The sequence below is a fragment of the Acanthisitta chloris genome, unplaced genomic scaffold, assembly GCF_000695815.1.
Source record: "Acanthisitta chloris isolate BGI_N310 unplaced genomic scaffold, ASM69581v1 scaffold22528, whole genome shotgun sequence".
NCBI classification, from domain to species: Eukaryota; Metazoa; Chordata; class Aves; order Passeriformes; family Acanthisittidae; genus Acanthisitta; species Acanthisitta chloris.
In genome coordinates, this window is record NW_008688941.1 from 1 (window position 1) to 18,198 (window position 18,198).

The 18,198-nt window shown below is 38.7% G+C and overlaps 1 protein-coding gene across 1 annotated transcript; it reads left to right on the forward strand.

The window, feature by feature from the left end:
• The first annotated feature begins 812 nt into the window (after positions 1-812).
• SLC39A6 (solute carrier family 39 (zinc transporter), member 6) lies at positions 813-17,391 on the forward strand. Its single transcript, XM_009081242.1, has 9 exons — positions 813-1,601; positions 2,402-2,582; positions 2,845-3,014; positions 4,263-4,475; positions 6,111-6,180; positions 7,473-7,850; positions 13,908-13,988; positions 16,316-16,506; positions 17,239-17,391. Exons 1-9 carry the CDS (start codon positions 813-815, stop codon positions 17,389-17,391), a joined length of 2,226 nt encoding a protein of 741 aa, XP_009079490.1.
• The last annotated feature ends 807 nt before the right edge of the window (positions 17,392-18,198 follow it).

Consider the following 18,198-nt stretch of genomic DNA (forward strand, 5'->3'; position numbering starts at 1 on the left):
TAGCATCTTCTTTCTGGGAGGTGCGGCGCTCTCTGCGTTAGGGTCTGGTCTGTGCCTGCCCGGGACGGGGCTGGGGCTGCAGGGTCCTGCACGCAGCGCCAGAGCAGTTGGTGGGGTGAGACGCTCACGCCTGGGAGCATCTGCTCCGCCGCCACGGCCTGTCTGCCTGCCTGGTGAGAGGGGCGAGCGACAGTAATGCTGAAACACTGATTCAACCTCACAGCGTGAAAGCTTTTGGTTTTTTGTTTTTCTTTCTTTTTGTGGAGTGCTGGAAACACTCACCCTGCTGGTTTGCCAAGACCTCTTGGAAAGCCAGTGATGAGAGGTTGGGGATGGCGATTTTTAAGCAGGGACGTATAATTTATACTGCTTATGCATTGCTAAGGGAGAAATTACAGGGCTTCTTTTAAACAGGAGAAAACCCCAACCTAGCACTGAGTCGGTGTGCCCTAGAGGGCTCTCATTGTTCAATCCCTATTAGCAGTGACTCAGGCCAAGCCAAACAAAGGTAAGCTTGCACCTGGGGAGGTGTTTAGGGCCAGTGACCTCATCGTGGGATACATCTTCATCTCCTCTTGTCCCGAGGCCATGCATCTGGGAAAAGGGCTGAATGTGTAAGAAATTTAAACGGCTCTTGCTGTATTGATACTTTCAGCAGCATTTGGTTTTGTTTGTTGGGTTTTTGTTTTGATTTTTTTGTTTGTTTAAGCAAATTATGAGCATGTATTACAGAAGAAGATGTGATCTGTTTTATGCAAATTCATAATTTTCCTCTCTTTCTCGATTATTTTCACTGCTGAAAAGGAACCGCAATGGAGAGTACAGTAACGGTTATGTTCCTTGTGTCGTTTTCCATGCTGCTGTGTGAAAGTTATCATCATGGAGTGGAGACAGCTACTGTTGTGCATACATCAGAGAGAGCTTTTCCAGAAAAGACAGCTGGTATTAATACTGACTTGGCAGGACTAGTACAGAAGTTTCACCTTCAAGAACTTTTTCATCGTTATGGAGAAAACAACTCTCTGTCAATTGAAGGGTTTAGAAAACTGCTCCAGAACATTGGTATAGATAAAATGAAAAGGATTAAAATAAGCCATGACCATGATCATCATGACCATGATCACCATGACCACGATCATGATCATCATGACCATGACCATCATGACCATGACCACGATCATCGCTTTCATCATAATCGCATTTCGTTGAGTAAAAGCTCGGAGAAGACTGTTTGCCCAAACCATGAATCTGATGCTAACAAAGACCATAGGAACAGTCATGCAAAGGAACCTCATAAAGCAGAGAGTGTGGAACACCAGCAGAACTTTGTACGCAGAAAGAACACTGTTAATGAAATAACAGCCTCTGTCATCACTGCTTCTGCAGGTGCCCACTCTGAGTTGCAGAATGTGCAACCTGGAGAAGTCAAGATGGTTTCTCGTTCAGGTCTGACTGGCCCTAGTGCTGTTAACGTCACAGGTGGGCGCAATGTGAGCTGGTTTGCTAACAGCAAAGCAAATGAGTCAGCTCGTACTTCTCCAAAGGAACCAGAGAGAGGAAGTTACCTATATTCTAAACTGAAGAAACTACATACTCAAGAGGTGAGACCCACTTTGTTGTCTTCTGAGGGAGATGTGATAGCATACAACTGTCATACTTCAACCCATTCCCTCCCCATCTTCAAGATTCTATGTAGAAACCAATTGTAAAAAGTTTGCTGCAAGGCATTATCTGTTACTTTAAAATAGTAAGAATTAGTACTGATAAAGTCGTAAGTTCTGTTGTAGACAGTTTTTTTATATAAGCCTTTTCCATTGAGGGCTTTAAAAAGCAAGCAGGGTCTTAATGTAGGCAGCCATGCCAGGTAATTCAGCGTGGGTGTTGTGTAGCATGTGATTGTAGGTGCTGAATTTGCAGATTGTTGCTATGTTCTGCACAGTCATAGCAGAAGTACTACTGTTTGTTAAACGTACAAGTAGGCCATACAGTGAGGAACTCTTTACTAGAGGAAGTGTATGCAGAACATGCTCTGCACAAGACTTTCCATAGTAGTCACTTCTATAAAAAGGTGTTTGACCTTGTTACTGCTTCCTTGTGTGGCCTTTAAAACTGACTGAAAAGTCTTAGGCTTTTTCTATTTATACATCAAAGCCTCTGACCCACTTGTGCTGACAATAAGTGATAATTACATGTCATCTACCAGGACTCCCAAAGTAGCTTTCTGGGACAGGGTGGAGGTACATTTTTTGCTTAATTGATTTGCTACCAGTTTTTGAGTTCTGTTGATACAGTGTTTGCATGTGGTGCCACTGCATTTGAATTGAGATGGGGTGTGCAGTCCTTTTCAGATACATCATGGTATTTTGGTTGTGGTTAATCTTTAACACGTCTCTTGCCACAGTGCTCCAATGCGTCAAAACTGATGCAGTCACATGGAATAGGCACTCAAGTATTGTTGACTCCTACAGAATTTAGTTACCTCTGTCCAGCTCTTATTAATCAGATCGATGGCAAATACTGCATAGTCCATGCAACAAGTGAAAAAGTTGAAACTCCTCCAAAAAGTTACTCTCTGCAAATAGGTAAGTTGTTTTTTTAACATTGAAGCTTAATGTAGACACATTTATGTTGGTTATAAATGTGGAAAAGGTATTTCAATGTTGAAAGAAGTTTGTAATTTTCTTTTGGCACTTGACCAAGACTAAAGAGAAATCCTTGTGGCATACCTTTTGTTAACACCCGAATAATTGAATGATCAGAAGTGTTTGATAACAGAAATGTTAAGCAAACAAAATCATGTACAGCTGTTACTTATTGTTGTTACTATTTTGTTTTTTTTTCCAGCTTGGATTGGTGGCTTTATATCGATCTCTGTCATCAGTTTTCTTTCCTTATTGGGTGTTATATTGGTACCGCTGATGAATCGTGTATTTTTCAAATTTCTTCTAAGTTTTCTTGTGGCATTGGCTGTGGGCACCTTGAGTGGAGATGCCTTCTTACACCTTCTTCCACATGTAAGTATTAATTACTGCTTCATTCATCATCTCAAAGCAGAGAACTTGACAACTGTATGTACTACTTAGTGATAAATTTAATCCCTATTAGTTAATACCCATTTGGTGAGTCATTTCTCAGCTTTATAAGGCAGATTATTTGATGGAGGAAATAATGGAAATTTGATGGAAAGGTTTTCCATTTGGAACTGTTTGTATTACTCATTTTACAGTCCTTACAGTGCAAGAACTTCACCGCATCATCCCTCTCTCTGTTTCCTGTTATTAGTCATACATGTTGCCAAGGCACTTACTTGCATGGAATAGTTTTGCATAAATGCTCTTAGTGCAGTGCTGCCTCTTCTTTTTCAAGTTTAATGGACTTTACGGATAGTGGAAAGCATTCACTGAATGCTTTAACATGGAATTGATAGTCAGCTGTTTTCTCTTATAACACACTTATGTTGATGTCTTATCCATTGTAATTCTTTTAATAAGAATCAGGTGTTTCTGGAGTCCTGGGAAAACATTCTTTGATAGTCTTTGGAGTTGTTGTTATGTAATATGGACAATGAAGTGGGGATATTGCTACATCTCTACCTTTCTTGAAGCTCTTAAGTGGACATTCCCCACCTATCAAAAGTAACTTCTTTCAGCTAAGATGGATAAAAGGGACTGCAAATCCTGTGGTGGTTTTGGTGTACTGCCTGTAATTCATTGGGTGGTTCTTTTTCCTTTCAGTTAATTTTGCATTTGCTATGTGAGGTTATGTAAATGGAAACGTGAGAGTGGGTTGTCCAAGAAGTTTTTTGTTCCTGAACCTATCATTAACCAGTGAGGAGGGGAAGAACATCAGACTTCCCTTAAAGAAGGACGTTACAGCTAACCTCCTTGTAGAAGAAGGTCTTTGACATCCATGAGTTTTCTTAGATAGGAAACTAGTTGGTGTGCTCGCTGTGACCACTACTTAAAATGTGGTTTCCTTGGTGGTGTCTAGAGTTTGTGTGGGGTCAGTTGCATGTAGTTTCAGTAAGTGGGTGAGTACCAGGCCTGCTCTCAGTCCTTGCAATGTTTTTCCTATCAACAAATTTCTAATCAATAGATTTCTTTCTAATTGTTTGAGTCCTTACACAAAGCATTTACTCTGTGAAAATCATCAGGTCTGGACTCCAGATGTGAGCAAAATAATGCAAAGAATACTTTCCATGTTTTTTTTATGATACAGTTCTTTTGAATATAATGACTTTCCACATTTGGTTCTCCCCCTAGTCTCATGGAAACCATCACCATCACCATGAAAAGCCTCTGCTTGAACAAAACAAAGGCTCTATGTACAAACATCTTGTTTTTCAAAGTACAGAGGAGAGTGCTTACCTGGATTCAACATGGAAAGGACTTACAGCACTTGGAGGCTTGTACTTCATGTTTCTAGTGGAGCATTTGATCACTTTAATAAAGCAGTTTAAAGACAAGAAGAAAAAGGTAGGGAAGCTATTATTTTGAAGCTATATTGTATTCCATGCTTATTTCTGAAAACAGTTACTAAAAAACCTTTTGTGAATATCATATATCTGTTTATTTAGTAGTGATAGTTGACTTCATTAGTGTTAGAATTTAACTTGTATTGGTGACACTTTTAAACTATGTGATAACCTTTTTGTGTGGACCCATTATTAAGGGCTCTGAGCTGTTTCTATAACCAAACAATATAGTAGAGGCTTGACAGCACAGTGAATTGTTTAATTAGCAAATGCCCACTTGCACCCTTTGTTTTAACAGAGTGGCTTAATAAGTTCATTATTGACTTCCTTCCAACGTCTTAAGGCGATTATAACTATCTGAACTGGTTTTATTATTTCAATTCCCATACTGGCTGCTGTAAGATGTCCTCATACAGTCATTGTACTGCTGTTGAGGGAGACATTTGCATGAACTGGCAAGGGTTGGCAGTAAGTGCTTACATGAGTAAGCATCCAACTACACTGTAGAAAGTGGCTTCACTGAATAGCATTCCATTTGGAAATACTGAGCCCCTCGCTGTTTTGTCTTCTCCCCCCAAAACAGGAATACAGTTCTCAGATTTCTATGCTGGTCTTCATGTGGTAGGTAAATAACTGAATTTTGGCAAGTCATAAATGTTGGTAACTTGCCAATTACTGGTAACAGTTCTTTAAAGACTAGTGTAGCCAGGAATAAAGAATGATGTAAAAGTTGGCTCAGTAAAAAAAGCAAAAGCTGGTGATATAATAGAATCATAGAATGGTTTGGGTTGGAAGGGACCTTAAAGGTCATCTGGTTCCAACCAATCTTAAGCTTTGCATGAAAAAAAGTAGTAAACTACACATTACTAAACTTAAAAATAATGAATTGCTAGGCTACCGCAGTGACTGATCTTCCCTGCTTAGTTTTACTGTTAAACTGGTCATTAAGGCAGTAGTCTTGAAGCAGATGCCATGTAAGTAAGCTCTTTGACTTTAATCATGAGAGGTCGTGTTACTGTGGTTTATACTGAAGCTAAACTGTGAGCTTTCCCTATCTCTGGTTAAATTTATTTGACAAGAAAGAACATGAAGAGCTCCAAGCAAAGCAAGTATTTTGTGTCCTCCTGTCAGCCACAGAGAATGGATTTCCTGTTAGGCTAATTACGCCCCTTTAGATACTGAGTCACTGATCATAAATTGTTGTGATACAGACATTAGTGAGCAAGGAGTAGAGATTTTACTTGATTTTCCTTCCGTACATGATCAAAACCCCATTATACTGCCATTACAATAGAAAAGAATTAGCAGAATAACTTTTACTCAGTATTTGATGTATTTTGCTTCTCAGATGAAACCCCTCTGCTTATTCCTCATGGAAATATGTGGGGTATTTGTGTATAGGTTTGTTGTTTGCTTGTGTTCTTTTTTTTTCTTTTTCCCTTCTATGGAGCCTGAGGAACCTTTGATATCTTACTTAGCTGAGTTTCTTACATTCTTCTTCTCTACTCTTTATATGGCTTCCATGTTGTCCTCTTTCTATGCAGGCTGCATAAATGTTGTGAATATAATGTTGCTCATGTATATCCTGAAAAATAAGTTAAATATTCATAACTGAAGTGTTTTCTTTTGGAATAAGAAAAAAAATGAAGATGATGGAGAAAGTAAGAAGTTTTCAGTGAATGAAGAAAAGTTAGATGCAGATGACCGTAAGTCTCATTAATATTGCACAGTTATTATTTTGTGGCAGCACTGTTTAAGAAACACTGAGTGATGGTAGCTCATAGATCTGCTTCTTGCTGTAGGTTGGATCACTGCCTACTTCAATTCTTTTCAAAACAAAACCTGTCTGTGCATTGATATATAGAGAACTACCTCTCTTTGCTTCTTTCCTTTAAAAAGGGATCAATAGGTTGGAAGTAGCGAATTCGGTTTTGAAACCCTAAGCCTTTTAATTCTGGATTTAGCAGCAGAAATTGAAGTCATTCTGTGAAGCTCTTCTGGCTGTGGCTGTGCAAATACAGCTTTACCTACTTGTTTCTACACTTCTCTTTAGAGTGTTGGATGTTATATGTGTGATTCATTATTTATATTTCTGTATATCTGAAGTCTGGATTTTGTTAGTTTGAGTGTTTCATTTATTTATAAGGGTGATAATCTAAGATTCTAGACGTTACTTGAAGTGTTTGGAGTGCAAATATTCATGCTGTAAGCCAAACTACATACTTGTTAGCTCTTGTAATAGAAGGAGATGTTGCATTTATTAGAGTTATTTTATAACTAATGAAAGAGTTGTCGGTAGTATGGAAAGAAAAAGTGTATTTGTTCATTTAATTGCCGGGGAAGAATTTAGCAAGTTTTAGGAGTTAGTTGAAATAACTAACTTCAGTGGGCTGCTAATGTTTAGGTGAGGATATTTCACTGTCTGTGTTGATGACTGACTTCTTGAGTGTTTATTTCCCAGGTGTTAAACTTAAGTGCCTGTATTTATATGAAATACAGGAGAGTCAAAAATTATTTTTAATGTGACCGTCTTCTGTGTCTTGATTCTCTAGCCCTAAGATGAATAAATGGCATATGTTTTTCAAACACTTGGTCTTTCTGAAGCAATTGAACTAACAGCCTTCATGCTGTGAAACTGGGACCTAGAGCCTTATGCTGTTGTGTTTAAATTCCACTGGGTCTTGGGTTGAAACCTTTTTAACTTTTCAGGGTCATTTGTGGCCATAGTGTAAGGGCTACTTCAGCAATAGGGGACAGAAACTAGAAGTTCTATGTATTTTCAACTATTGGAATTATCTCTGAAATCTAATTAAAGAAAAATAAGTTGTGGAAACCCTTAAAAATACCTTCTGACGCAAGATGCTGGGTTATCAGTGTCAGCTTCTAGACTTACTGGTTTATTCTTTACTGCATCACATACTCAACTTGTTCCTTATATCTTTGCTTCCTAGGTGATTTTAAAAATGTATAACATTGATACTATGGGTTTTTGTAACAGGGCCTGAGGGCTATCTAGGGACAGACTCTCAAGATCCATCAACCTTCATTTCTCAGCAGCCAACTGTACAAGAGGAAGAAGAAGTGATGATAGCTCATTCTCATCAAGAGGAGGTTGACAATGAATATGTGTCCAGGGGCTGTAGAAACAAATGCCATTCTCACCTACATGATACTCTAGGACAGACAGATCATCTTAGTCATCATCACCATGACTACCATCATATTCTGCATCACCATCATCATCAGAACCATCATCCTCACAGTCACAGTCAGCGCTACTCACGTGAAGAACTGAAGGATGCAGGGATAGCAACTCTGGCATGGATGGTGATTATGGGAGATGGACTACATAACTTTAGTGATGGACTAGCAATTGGTAAGTGTTAACTTGGATGCTGCAGTCTTGTATTTCCAGTTTAACAACATAGAAGTCAGTGGTAAATGAAACTGAAATTAAATGCTTACAGCTGTGCTTCTGTAGGGATTCTATACATTTTGCTTTATTTCCACCTTTTAGCAAAGTTAATGCTAAGGTTTTTCAAACCTAAAGCTAGAATTATAAAACAATATTTAGGATTGACTTTGTATTTCAGTGCCTGCAAGTGCTCAGCAGTTTTTAAAATTTTAATTGTTTTTTAAGACAAGCTTGTCTTTTATCATCACATACGAAGTAACTACAATTTTTCCACTTCAGTCAGGCCACTAATATCGTTGGCTGCTGGTTTTTCTTTTCCATTTTCATTTCTTATGCAGCAAGGTCAGGTTCTATACTGGATCCTGATTACAGTGCGAGTTCTCCTAGAGCACTAGTGAGCAGGGTCCCTGGTTTCAATCTGGTTTATCCTGAAGTATACCCAAATAGATTAGGCAATATCTATGTGCAATTTTTGTGCTGTTGGAGGTAGGTAGGCATGCATTCATTTTTACTGTAAAATTAGTTTGGTCCAAGGCCACTGTGTTCTCTAAGATGCTCTTACACTTTTGTATAGCAGTCCTGTCACATCCAGATTTTCAGATCTTACCATCCCTTAAGGAGCAGCTTTGCAGTTCTTCCTAGTGCTTGTACTAGCCTTCCAGAGAAGGTTTGTGCTGCTTTTTGTATCCAGGAGTGTGTGAGTAGAACAGTAGTTAGCTATTACCTGTCAGAAATGTGATTCATGAAGAAGATAACAATGAAGTCACTGTATGTTGCCTTTATGCAGATTTTTGGATTAAGAATGTCTGTCTCAATTAAAGGATTAACAGTTGGACTTGATCTTAGGTCTTTTGCAGCCTAAATGATTCTATGATTCTCTACGTAGTTTTCTTCAGATGCTCAATGTGCTGTACTCAGACACAGTCTCTCTTTTTGGAAAAGGTTTTTTAAAAAAATTTTAAACAGCAGTCATACCCTACTCAAAACCTTCTCCTGAAGGTGAACATAATAGTTCATTTTAAAAAAAAAATCATCTAAACAGGTGTAGGATATGAAAGGAGGGCCATGAAGTTGATAAGAGGACTGGAGCATCTCTGCTATGTAGACAGGCTGAGGAATTTCTGCATGGAGACCTCATAGCAATTTTTCAATATCTGAAGGGGCTACAGAGGAGCTGGAGAGGGACTCTTTGTTAGGAAGTGCAGTGATAGGACAAGGGATAACAGGTTCAAATTGAAGGAGGGGAAGTTTAGGTTAGATATTAGGAAAAGGTTTTTTACCATGAGGGTGGTGAGACACTGGCACAGGTTGCCTAGGGAAGCAGTGGCTGCCCCAACCCTGGCAGTGTTCAAAGACAGGTTGGATAAAGCCTAGAGCATCCTGGTCTGGTGGGGAGGTGTCCCAGCCCATGGCAGGAGGCATTGAGACTAGATGATCTGTAAGGTCCATTCCAACCCCTAAAATTCTGTGATTCTATGAAGTAGTTATTTTATCTGTAAACAGAACATGAATATTTTTGTTCCTTTTCTGTTCATGCCCTTATTTTTCCCTTAACCTGTTGTAGTTGCTCAGTCTTTTTTCACAGAGCTTCAGTGAAAATGTTTCTCTATCACAAAAATAACAGATTGAGTATTATGTTGTGGACTTCTGTCTGGGACATCAGTTTTGGGGGTTCTTGGTTCTTTTTTTCTCGAAGGAGAGCTAGACTACGAGTATTTTGAATTTAAAAGGTTAGTAAGTTACAGAAGGTGAAGTCAAATCAGTAATCTTCAGTTCTTATGCTAATCTTTCCTGATCTTGACTTCAGTATTTAAGACTAATCTTTACAGGTATTGGATTTATTTCCAGCTTGTATAGCATAGTGAGGGCAGTCAGCAGTATCGGTCTGAAAAAATTCATGTAAATTTTCTTGTAGAAACAAGTTCATTCTTGTTTGAGGAGAAAACCCAATAACTATTTTCTCACAGCAGTATTTGCAGTTGTTCAGATTCAGTCAATTCAAAGTATAACGTGAAAAGAGACTTTATGATTTAATCTCATTTTTGATGAAAGTTGAAGCATGAAATGTAAATTTTTGAGCAGATCAGTAGTGAAAATGTGGTAGAAGGAAGATTTGCATACAAATGACACACAGAATCAATTACTTCTTGGCATTAGGGAGATTTGGGAAGGAGCTATGACTTTATAGTTATGAAGGGAAAAGTATGAGAAAGGTTAATAAAGGCTTATTGAACAAGTGAGAGTAATAGCTTTCAGAAGTCCTGCTGTGTAGCTTGTTCAGGCTAATGGAAATATGAGTTTCCTTCAGTTTCGTGTGTGCTTAAAAGTATTATGGAAAAACATCAGTTTGGTGGTGTGAAAATGCCAGTGCTGCTGGTGTGGTATTTTACCTGTATTTAAAAGAAAATGTGAAGGCTTCTGTAAAGATAGCCAGCATAACCCTTCACTTTAAGTTCATTCAGTGCATGTGGTTTATTATTCATAACTTTCATCAGTTACTTTTTTTCATCAAATCATTTGTGCTAATTATGCAGGAACAAGATTTAGAAGTGGTTACATTTCTATTAAAGCACTGAACAGTTGCATCTGACTCATTTGTACAAAATGATCATCTGTGATTTGAACTTTTCTGTGTAACTACAACTAAATAACTAAAATGCAGAACACTATTTTTATACTAGTCTTGCAAATATTTCTTCTGTAGCTTTTTTTTTTTTTAGAGAAATGATGTCTTAAAAGTATATTTTAAGATAGCAATGATGCTATTAAATCAACTTCTTGAGAGGGTATAATGCCAGATATATTAATGTGGTCTTTGCTTTATTGAGTTTCAAGACTTCTTTCTAGCAGTGTAAAATAAAAATAGATGTTATTTGAGCTTGTACTTTGGTTACTTCTTACTCTTTGTCTTTGAACTTCATAAGATTCAAGTTTACCATGGTCTTGTCTAAAGCTCTAGTGCTTGATGTGTCTCCTCAGCCCTTACTTTCTCCCCACCACCCCCCAACTTAGTGTCATCTGCAAATCTGCTGATAGTGCTGTTTCATCCGGATCATTAGTGAAGATACTGAAGAAAATGGGTGGCATTTTCTGTCCTGGTGTGCTCTACTTATTACTAGCCAGCTATGGGGCCCTGTCAGCCCAGTAGTCCAGACAGTGTACAAGCCCACATTTCCTCTTTCTACAGGTGAGACTGGTCAAGGAGATAGTGTCAGAAATCCTAGTCAGTTCAAGTTCTGTTACATTCACTGCCATTGCCATCTCTATATTCAGTTATCTCCTCAAGCTGGATGAAGAATTTGGAGAGGAATTTGAAGATGATATTCAACATGATCTTTTCAGGAACTGAGATGGTGCTGACTGTTCCCTGAGTCCTGTTCTTTGCCTTTCTTAGAGATGGGAATAATGTTATCCTTTTCCCAGAGTTCCACTGGGGCCTTCCATAGCTATGGTTTCCCACAGATGATAGACTGCAGCCTCTTACACTAGTCAAGTCTGTCAGCACCCTTGGATTAGTCCATCCTGGGATGCATCTGTGCATTTCCAGTTTTTTCTACTTTTCTCTGAACTGCTGCTTCTGTGGCTTGCTGTGTCTTTCTGGAATAGTGCTGGGATCTGGCTTTGTTGATGAAGACTGAAATAAAGGCTGTGCTGATGTTTTGCCTCTTTTTATGCCTACTGCTTGTTTCCTTTCCTTATCTATCAAGAGACCCAAATTTTCCTGAACTTTGTTTCTCAGCTAGTATTGTTGTAGAACTGTTTGTTGTTATCCTTGTTGTCTTATTAGTTTTAGCTCCAGCTGGGCTTTGGTCTTCCTCTTTTGTGTTCCACTGCTTTTAACTTCCTTGTTGCCAGTCTTTGTTCCTATTTCTTATGTACTTCCTTTTTGAGTCTTGATTCATTAAGACACACTGCTTAGCTGGGCATGTCTTCTGTGAGTGTTCCTGCACAAACAGGGTAGTTCCTTTGTGCACTCTGTGTGCTTTACAAACTGGCCAATTCTTCTGGGTGCTTTTACCCCTTTAACTGATTCCCAGGGTATTCTACACTGCAATTCCTTAAATAAGTCAAAGTCTGCTTTGTTGAAGCCTAGAGTCCTAGTTTTGCTTCTTCCTTTCCCAGTCTCCTTCTATATCCTGAACTTAGTCACCTCATGCTCACAAGATGTTATTTTTTGCTGTATTTGCCATCAGTTTTTCCTCATTTGTGAGCAGCAGGTTGAGTAGAACACTACTTCTGTCTGGCTTTTCTGTCATTTGTGCTGAAACCATTACCAATACAATTAAGGAACATCCTGGATTGTGTGCCCAGTGCTGAAAACTCTTATTGTGAATGGTGATGTCCTGTGTTCATAGGTAGCCTTATCCACCACTTTTGCTTGGTTAAGTGGTTTGTAAACATATTCCTAGTGTGTTACTCTGGTCTTGACCAGGAGACTGAATAGGCACATGGAACCACATTCATATGTACTTTTATACTGGAGCTCTCTGTGGTCAAGGAACTCCTTTATGTAGATAGACAAAAAAAGTAATGATTTGTATTCTGTCTGTGTAGGCAGTCAATATCTGTCTGTGACAGCCCAGATGAGCTTTGGTGGTGTCTCCACGGCATCATCAAGGCAGGCTTTGGGCAATCAATGGACTTCCTGGGCAGTAGGTCAGCAGGTCTGCCTCTGCCCTCTGTTCTGCATGTGAGAGAATCTCCTGTCACAAAAAAAAATAAATAAATCTTTCTTTTCTTTTTGTACTGCTGTCCTTAATCTGATGTACTGAACTCTGCTGGGCAAGGCAGAACTCTTATGTTCTCACTGCTGCCAGGGTCATGACCATGTTCTTCAGATTAGTAGCTGCAAATGAGGACAGAGGGTTCTTCCTATTGCCAGACTTCACTGTTTTCAAATTGTATCCATCTGGGAGTTCATGTTTTCTGTTTCAGTGCTGCTTTGATCCTACGTCCCTCTCAATCCCCTGTTTCATTATCAATCATCCAAAGATGCCTGCTTGCTACTTCCTGCATCCTGTTCACTGGGTGCTACAGCACACATCCCAAGGGTAAAGCTGCTGCTGTTGTCACTGTGGGGAGGAGCATCAGTAGTCTGTTGTACATGAAGACCTGGATAGCAGTGTCCACCCTCAGGAGTTAGGTCAGGGTGGAGGCTACTGGAGTCCTGGGGATGGCAACCCCAGCAAAAAGAGAGGATTGTCTCCTGTGGAGTCATTGCCTTTGTAGCTCTTCCTCTGTGAACAGTACTCCGGGGTCCCTTGCTACTGTGAGATGGCCTCGTGCCTCCTCTGCTTGTAGGCAGCACCTTGTTTGCTGGCAATCTGCTGGTAGCAGCTGAAGAGGAAGGAGGATGTGGTTCTGCACCCCTGGAGAGGCTTTCCATGCACTTCCTGTGCTGTGTGGGTGAGCTGTGGTTCAGCTCTGTACCCTGTGGTATGCTGCATCCTCCTGAGCTAGTGGCAAGCAACAGGAGGAGTGAAGAAAACAAGAACGATAAGGACTATAGGACTAGTTCAAGGGGGTTTGGTTTTTTCTTTTCTTCAGTTAGTCTGGTAGTTCACTTATATCCAAGCTGCCTAGTGTTCAGTCTTTCACTGTTGGTTTCATGTGTCTTACATAGCCTCTCTTACTTTCGTTTTTCAAGTGGCCTGATGCAGATGCAGCTGAGCTGCCTTCTTCCCTTTGTAAAAAAATCCAAAACATTTTCTGACAGTATTTCCATTTATTGCATTTTTTGGGGAGGCTTATGTTGTTGAAAGGTATTGGCTTTGTTAAAAAATGAGAGTGAGATTTGGTTTGCTTTAACTAATTGGAAGATTCTGAAGGAGTATTTTGAAACTTATGAGTCATAAACAACTGTTCAGTTAAAGTTTAAATGCTTCCACAAGCATAAGAAAAATTTGAGTGAAACTAGTATGTCCTAATCTGATACAAGCATATGCAACAAGACTTCTGCACTTGATATCTGAATATGAAGTAATGTTTTGTTTGCTTTTTTCCCCTGTCTCTTCATAGGAGCAGCCTTTACCGAAGGGTTATCTAGTGGTTTAAGCACTTCTGTGGCTGTATTTTGCCATGAATTACCTCATGAGCTAGGTAAGATCCCAGTACTTCCTTATGCTGCAGGTACTTAGAGGTGCACATGGGAGAAGAAATTATTTTATTCTATGGCACTGTAAAATTTGATCAGAAAACTTCATCTATCAGGTTGTCTATTTTAAGAATACTTTTAACTTTAAGACTGTTTTAAACATTTCTTAATTTAATTACACTTCCTGTTAACATCTTAAGTATTTCAGCTGCTTTAAAACTGTCTCTTGCAGTTACTTTCAGCTTGTTCTGTCTAGTTTAGTTGTAGTTTTTGTATGTAACATAAGTTGTGAATTGCAGGAGAATGTGTGACAGAATTTGCTTTTCTCACCTCTCTCTGTAATTTTATTCCTGTGCTTGTGCTGCTAAAAAGAAGGTCACAATTAGTCAAACTCCTTTCTGCATAACATTTGCTGCTTTTTCATTAAGTCTCGCAAAGAACGGCTGTAGCTCTAAATTAAACTTGAAACTACTTAGAAATCTTTCCGAGAAGTAGTTTGTCTTTCAAGCTCAAGTAATTTAAATTCATGCACAGTCCCATGAGAGGTTATTGTTGTGTCTTACAGTGCAGGTTCAGTATTTGGTCCTTTAGCAGGGCAGCTTGTGAGACCAGGACAGATCTGCTTAGTCTAACTCCAGATAAAGCTGATCTTTCCAACTGTCATACTTGGTGTATAGAATGAAGAAAGAACAGTTTGCCTACACTTATTGTAATGTTTAATTCCCTAGAGAGTAGAACATTGATGTTTACACACACTGGTTTACAAGCTCCATTAAATGAAACAAACTGTATATTAAACAGTTTGATGTATTTGTACAGTAATGTTACACAGGAGTCCATTATTCTGGAGAAAAGGTACCTGATTTTATGACTTGGGAGGAATTGGGTCTTCATGTTAATCGTGGAACTTGTATTAATTACATGCACTAAATGGTGTTAGTTCAGATATACAAAATAAATGAGCAATGTGAATCTGATAATTTTAGCTTCTGTTGGGTTGGAAAATAAGAAAAATCTTTTTAAATTTAAATCATACTTCTTTAATCAGCATAGAAAATTTGGTAAGAAATACCTCCTTTAACAAGGAACATGAAGTGGTATAGGAATATTGGAACAAATGGGACTGGCTGACATTAGCTGGGATTAAAATTGGATCATTGTTGTTAATACTAAACAATGTTTATAATATACCAGTTCATCTTAATTGCAGTATTTGTAGGAGAAGCTGTTTTAATAAATTGCTCAACTCAGCTTTGAGTATTACTTTTGTTTAACTGGAGATAATTTATATAGAATCCATTTTATTTCCGAATAATAAGCTTATATTACGTTGGTTTAGAAAAAAATCTATTCTGAATTACAGAAAACCTGTTTCTAGCTTATAGTCTGTCATTCCTTCAAGTAAAAATTAGACATTAAGGATCATTTAAAGAAATTAATAATTCTGCATTATTTCTACATTTATGAAACAGACTCAAAGTACAAAGAACAGTTACAGGATAATAAATGGAATAATCATCATTGGTTTATGCAATTGAGTGGGAATATTTTATTTTGGGAAATTTTTCAAAATGCTCATGCATATCAGGTACTGTGGTATTTTACAGTGGTGGTTTAAATGCAGCCTACACTAAGATCCTAATTAGAGAGCATCCAAAGGAGGCTACGAAGATGGTAAAGAGCCTGGAAGGGAAGCAATACACAGAGTAGCTGAGGTCACTTGGTCTGTTCAGCCTGGAGAAGAGGAGTCTGAGAGGAGACTTCATAGCAGTCTACAACTTCCTCATGAGGGGAGGTGGTGGAGGGGCAGGCGTTGACCTCTCCTCTCTGGTGAACAGTGACAGGACCTGAAGGAACAGCATGGAGCTGTGACAGAGGAAGTTTAAGTTAGATATTAGGGACAAGCTCTTCACCCAGAGGGTATTTGTGCACTGGAACAGCTCCCCAGGGAAGTGGTCACAGCACCAAGCCTGACAGAGGTCAAGAAGTGTTTGGACAAGGCTCTCAGACACATGGTGTCAGGGCCAGGAGCTTGACTTCAGTGATCCTAGTGGGTCCCTTACAACTCAGAACATTCTGTGATTTGGCGCAAAGCTGCTTCTTCCAAAAATCCTAAGACTTTAAGGTTATAAACTTAGAGTGTTTGCTGCTGTGTTGTTCTTCCTGTGCTCCCTTTAATTTTCTGTCCTGCCATGATTTCTGATTTTAACAAAGGAAAAATACAAGGTAAATGACAGCATAAAATAGCTTAGTTATCTTGTAAGAGAACTTGTGAATGCTGCAATAGTTACCTGAGAATTAAAACTTTGTTTTGCTTTTCCCCTGTTTGTAGGTGATTTTGCTGTACTTCTAAAAGCTGGTATGACTGTCAAGCAAGCTGTGCTTTATAATGCTCTGTCAGCTATGCTGGCCTATCTTGGAATGGCAACTGGGATCCTTATTGGTCATTATGCAGACAATGTTTCAATGTGGATATTTGCACTTACTGCTGGCTTGTTCATGTATGTGGCTCTTGTGGATATGGTAAGTGGCCAGTAGACCTACTTGAATTTTATATAGCATAGTTTAAGAATTCATGCTAATATTATTTTGATCTCAAAATAAATTTTTCCATTTTTTTCTGCCTCAGTTAACTTTTTCCATGCTCTGAGGTGCTGATGAGTACCCAGTTTAAGTGCTCAGTTAAATTCTCAGAGATTGTTTCCCCCTTAACTGATAAACACAGGCAATTAACAGCAAAAGAGTTTGCTGCTGGCAGTGGCCAGTATAGCAGATAGCTGGTAAGGCTGCAATTTGCACATTATCAGCACCACTAAATTTGCTTCAATTTTTGCATAAAGTCATTACTTCATCTTGGGATGAAGACAGAATTGTGGTAAAACCTATACTGTACCTCCAGAAGTGTGATTGTACAAAGTGCCTAGTGGATGTTTCTGAAAGCTTAACTGCCATCTTAAGAGTGAAGTTCTTGGTGTGGCTTGATCAAATCAGTTATTAAATAATAATATCCGGAGTAAGTGGCTGAGTTAAGACATCAGCATAATTGAAAACAATAATAAGAACATTACAGGTTCTCTCTGTCTCTAAATATGAAAGTAGACTCTGACAATGTTGTTCATGTTGAGTGACACCTAATTGAAGGAGCACTATTGATGCAGTTGGCAGGAAGGGCTACCTTATGCCTCATGATTAAAGAACTGGGTTTGAACTAACTGTTTATTTTGAAGGCATTTAACACTTTCATGTTTGTTTTAGGTACCTGAAATGCTCCACAATGATGCCAGTGATCATGGATGTAGCCGGTGGGGATACTTCCTGCTACAGAATGCTGGGATTCTCTTGGGTTTTGGGATAATGCTGCTCATCTCGGTATTTGAACATAAGATTGTATTCAGCATAAACCTGTAATCCTGGTTGCCAGGAAGACAGCTTGGTGTTATATTATAAGTGGAGGGTTTTTTCTATTCAGTTCCTTACTGGAGAGGTACGTTTGATATAGACTAGATATTTTTATTGGTGTGCTTTGTTGTTGTGTCCTTCCCTCCCTTCTGCCCCGATAGAAATGAACACTGTAAAGTTTGGGGTTTTGTTATTTTTTTTTACTTAGGATTTAGCGTTGCTTATGGTACTGTGGAAAGTTGTACTTAGTAAAACCTGGTGAAAGTGCCAAATTTGTATTGTCTGGGGAGTTAGGTTGTTTTTTTACTAAATTTATTTACTGTATGTAATTGTATGTTATGTTTTTTACATCAATGGGTTTGTTGGTTTAGAGAGGTAAAATGACAGTGGTTTTTATTTTAGCACAATCAAAATCAGTGGGTACAAAGCACAGTGAGCAGTGTAAAATGAGAAAAAGACATGTAATGGCATAATAACATGTGTTTACATTGGTAGAAACTTGTCTTCTGCAGCCACCTAGTTTATATGGAGTGGCATGTGAGTCCATGCCATCCTTTGCAGTGGTGGTTCTCTCAATAGCTTGTGGATTCTTTGTGTCTTATTCCAGTTGGTTTCTACTCCAAACAACTTAATGTGAAATCGTGTTCTAAGTATTTGCATCAAATGTTCTACTTGTTTCATCCCTTCTGATATAGGTTGTTCTTTACAGATGTCTCAAATCAGCAACAAAAGTACAGCTATTAAATTGTAAAAGCATGGCTCCAGCTCTAAAATATGTGAATTCCATTAAAAAGGCTTTAAAAGCAGTGCTCTATC

What these genes read in the sequence shown, in the direction of transcription:
- SLC39A6 (XM_009081242.1), top strand. Translation starts at nt 813, where the DNA reads ATGGAGAGTACAGTAACGGTTATGTTCCTTGTGTCGTTTTCCATGCTG. An exon ending in AAGTTACTCTCTGCAAATAG is followed by an intron (nt 2,583 to 2,844) that starts GTAAGTTGTTTT and finishes TTTTTTTTCCAG; the next exon opens with CTTGGATTGGTGGCTTTATA. An exon ending in TAGTGATGGACTAGCAATTG is followed by an intron (nt 7,851 to 13,907) that starts GTAAGTGTTAAC and finishes GTCTCTTCATAG; the next exon opens with GAGCAGCCTTTACCGAAGGG.